The sequence below is a fragment of the Silene latifolia genome, chromosome 9 (genome assembly GCF_048544455.1).
Source record: "Silene latifolia isolate original U9 population chromosome 9, ASM4854445v1, whole genome shotgun sequence".
NCBI classification, from domain to species: Eukaryota; Viridiplantae; Streptophyta; class Magnoliopsida; order Caryophyllales; family Caryophyllaceae; genus Silene; species Silene latifolia.
The window spans coordinates 54,044,604-54,048,659 of NC_133534.1; the positions used below are offsets into that span (position 1 = coordinate 54,044,604).

General features: G+C 35.9%; 1 protein-coding gene across 1 annotated transcript; it reads right to left on the minus strand.

The window, feature by feature from the left end:
- Positions 1-1,148: 1,148 nt before the first annotated feature.
- On the minus strand, positions 1,149-2,846 carry LOC141601050 (uncharacterized). The gene has a single exon (XM_074421311.1). It carries the CDS (start codon positions 2,844-2,846, stop codon positions 1,149-1,151), a length of 1,698 nt encoding a protein of 565 aa, XP_074277412.1.
- Between the last annotated feature and the right edge of the window lie 1,210 nt (positions 2,847-4,056).

Consider the following 4,056-nt stretch of genomic DNA (forward strand, 5'->3'; position numbering starts at 1 on the left):
CAAAGTAACTTGATTGAAGTCCAAACCATATCGAATAGCGTTTGATTTCTTTATCCAACCACACATTATTCCATAATGCGTGCTAAGAGAGATTAATTTGTGATACTATATCACATTTAGTTTGGCTTATATCAAAGTCTTCACTTTCATAATCCCATCACGACTAAATCATGATTCTTTGAACCTTTTGAACTTCTTCAAAGATTTCTCTATTTACCTTATTAAGTGAACACATTAGCGTCAACTTAAATCGTTGGTGAAAGAAAATGATCAACCTATTTTGGATCAATGATTTACAACCTCGATCTCCTTTTCAACCAAAAGACACGAGACATCTTGCCTTGAATACAAGATACGTATATACCATAAGATTAACAATCTAATGGTTTCAAGAGTACTTGATAACTCTTTGCGTTTATCATTCCAGAATTTAAGGTTTAATCTTGGATTACCAATTTGAGTCTTGCATCATCTTCATGATATATCATTTTAGTTTGGTTTAGAATATAATCACCTTGATAATGGGCTAGCCATACATCAAATCATGGTGTATAGGGTCACAAAAGTGAAACCTCTTTTGTATCTTAACAAAAATTATATTCTTATTTAGGGTCCATGTACTTAATATTCCTAATTAAGGTACAAATTTAAACCCAAAACTAGATTGAGTACACAATGACTCTATCTCTCGACATTATTTGATGCTAGTCGTCATATTCTAATCATCCTATGTATCACATGCAATGATGAAAACCACCATCGGTTTCTAATATTGACGAAATGGTACTAGCAAAACTTATGTCAATCAAATAAATAAAGAACTAAGTCTTATTAGATGTCTCACAACTAACTTGCTTATTCTTAAACAATTTGGGGTAGTTTCCTTTCTAGTGTCCAACATTTAAGACAGTGAAAACTTTATCGGTCGGGATTGATAGGTTTAGTATTGTTACTCTCAATAACTTTACTTTTAATATTACCTTGAATCAATTCCATTCTAATTTTACTTCTTTAAAACCTTATCCTTTTCTTAAGGGTTTAAGAGAATGCTCCCACTCATTTCTTTTTGCAAAAAATTTATCATTTCATTCAAATAATGAAAGAAATTACAAGAGATTTTTGCAAAGACTATCCACTATACAACAAGATCATAAACTAGCAGCTAGAACTGAATAGTGCTTATGACTAGTCCACGTTAAGAGTCTTGTAGAAACAAGAAACTTAACCCTGCTAACTATTTCAGTAACTGCAGCTTTTCTTCCTCTAAAAAGACGAGAATTACGTTCACTCCAGAGTTGATAAACAGCAGCTGCCAATGAAGTACAGAACCAGGCCATCCTCCAATTATGTTTACTTCGAAAATTAGCTTGTTCAAGTTCATCAATTAAACATGAACCAGCACGGTGCATACCCATCCACTGCAGAAGCTGGTGCCAAACATCCTTAGAGAAAGAGCAATTAAAGAACAAATGAGCATGATCCTTAAGGGCAATTTCACAGAGAGAACATCCATTAACCATATAAAACCCTCTACTCTGCAGATTGTCCACAGTAGCCAATTTCTGTTGAGCTGCCAAAGAACAAATAATCTTGTGACTTGGAACAATACGAGGATGAGTCAGAGCTGCAGTCCAAGGACCAGCTAAGACAGCACCTCTCAAATAGCTGTAAGCTGCAGTAACTCTGAATTTACCATGAGAGTACCAGCTATTAATCAGAGAAGAAGCATTAGTAATGCTACCTGCTAGAGCAACTAGCATGTCCCTTACAGCCAGGATTCCCTTAAGACTAGAGGAGAAACTGTCCTGGGACTGCACAAACCAGATATATTGATGCTGCAAAATATAAGCCTGATGCCAGGAAACCCAACTTCCCACTGTAGTATGAGCCAGCAGATAAAGCCATCTACACTGCAAAGCATCATTCCAAGTGGAGAGGTCTTTGATATTGAAGCCTCTTGCATCCCAGGGCAGACAGATATCCTTCCATTTTTTAAACACCATTCTTCTACCTTCAGGCAGTATTCCCCAAAAAATGTCCTTACAGAGCTTATTGATTTTATGCAGAACCTCTTGAGGTAAAAGAGTACAAGAACACCAAAATGTTTCCATGCCAAAGATTATTGAATTGATTAACTGTACCCTACCAGCATAGGTAAGGAAGTTAGAGGACCAATGTTGGATAGAATGCTTAATCTTGAGAATGAGGGAATCAAACATTGCCACTGAGATTCTAGAAGTGGACAATGGGACTCCTAAGTATCTGAAGGGGAACTGACCATAAGAGAAACCAGTTGCTGCAAGAATAGCCTCCTTAACATCAGAAGGCACCCCTCCAAAATACATGTTGGTTTTCTCAATGTTAGCATGAAGCCCAGACAGCTCAGCAAAAAAACTCAGAGTACTCTTAACTGCTGCAACAGAGGGAACATCTCCCCTAACAAAGATCATCAAGTCATCAGCAAAGATCAAGTGATTAAGTTTAAGCCTAGAGCACTTAGGATGATAAGAGACAAGGGGTTTATCACAAAGAGTCCTGAGATATCTTGACAAAACTTCCATGCTAAGCACAAACAAGTAAGGGGAAAGGGGATCACCTTGCCTAATTCCACTTTTCCCTTGAAAAAACCCAGAAAGCTCTCCATTGATTTTTAAATAATACCAAGGAGTTTGAATGCAGCCAAGCACCCAGTTAATGAATTGCTGAGGGAAACCCAAACCTGAAAGCATATTAGCAATAAAAGACCATTGGAGGGAATCAAAGGCCTTTCTAATGTCCAACTTGATCATGCAGCGAGGGGAAATATTAGCCCTATTGTAACCTTTGACCAAAGTTTGAGATAGCATTATGTTCTCAAAAATGCTTCTACCTTTAATAAAGGCAGCTTGTTCAACACCAACAATGGAAGGAAGAATACTTTGCTTTGAGATGCAAAATTATATTCATGAAGACTACTCTTCATTCGTTTGTTTAGTCTTAAAACTTTCATTGAAGTGGTTGCGGTATTTTGGTCTATTACGATTTCCGACAAATCTAATTACCAAAACAATTTATCGCTTCAAGGTACTTAATTCAATTAAGTATATGAAAAACAATCCATTGTAAGTAGATGTGTTAGTCAAGAATCAAAAACCTGTTTGATAATGAATAACTTTTATCTATACTCTTTACAAGAGATCCTTAGCAATGGTTCATTTGAGGTTTTAGAAGCAAATTCATATTTGTCTTTAGTTACGATGTTTTAATGGAGATTTGAATCAAAAACAAAATGATATCGTATATGAATTGTGGTAAAGAAATAGAACAATATGATAACGGAATAGTGGAAAACTTAACATTTATCGTTATAATAATACTTGTAAATAACAAGTAAAACATTTACATAGTGACCTCTACCCAACTATGATAAATGATTCCAAGATCCAAATTCATATTAACTTGGGCACAGTAGGGCCGATTCATCCCTTATCAATATAACTCGGTGGATTAACTCTTTAATCGATTCTACTTTTAGAACTCTTGGTCGATAAAATTACATTAACATATATCTTTAGCCCAGAACACATACGACTACGGTCACGAATACTTCCGTTGAGCTCAATCCAAATTTCGAATAAATGTGTCCATGATCCAAATCCACATCAACTTGGGCACGGTAGGGCCGATTCAACCCTTATCAACATGAATTCGGTGGATAGACATTTATCACCCACTTCCCCTACGTAACAAGGTTTGTACCCCGGTAGGGCCGAGTGCACGCTCTCGCGAAATAGGTTTTCATGGTTTCTACTTTTTGGTAAGGCTATGTCTCAATTGATTATTTTAGCGAGAGATCATGTCAATTTATTATCTATCACGTTTTAAGTGAACTAAAGTGGTGAACTACGATAATTCTAATTGACATGGTCGATAAACTCAATTAAAAGATGATGCATGTTTTAGTTATGACGATTTAGCGATGCGTGCGACATATAAATAAAATGCAAAACATAAATAAAATCCTAGTATGGCCTTCCTAAAATAGAAAATCTAATTAACTATTACATATTCGGAAAC

What these genes read in the sequence shown, in the direction of transcription:
- LOC141601050 (XM_074421311.1), bottom strand. Translation starts at nt 2,846, where the DNA reads ATGCTATCTCAAACTTTGGTCAAAGGTTACAATAGGGCTAATATTTCC.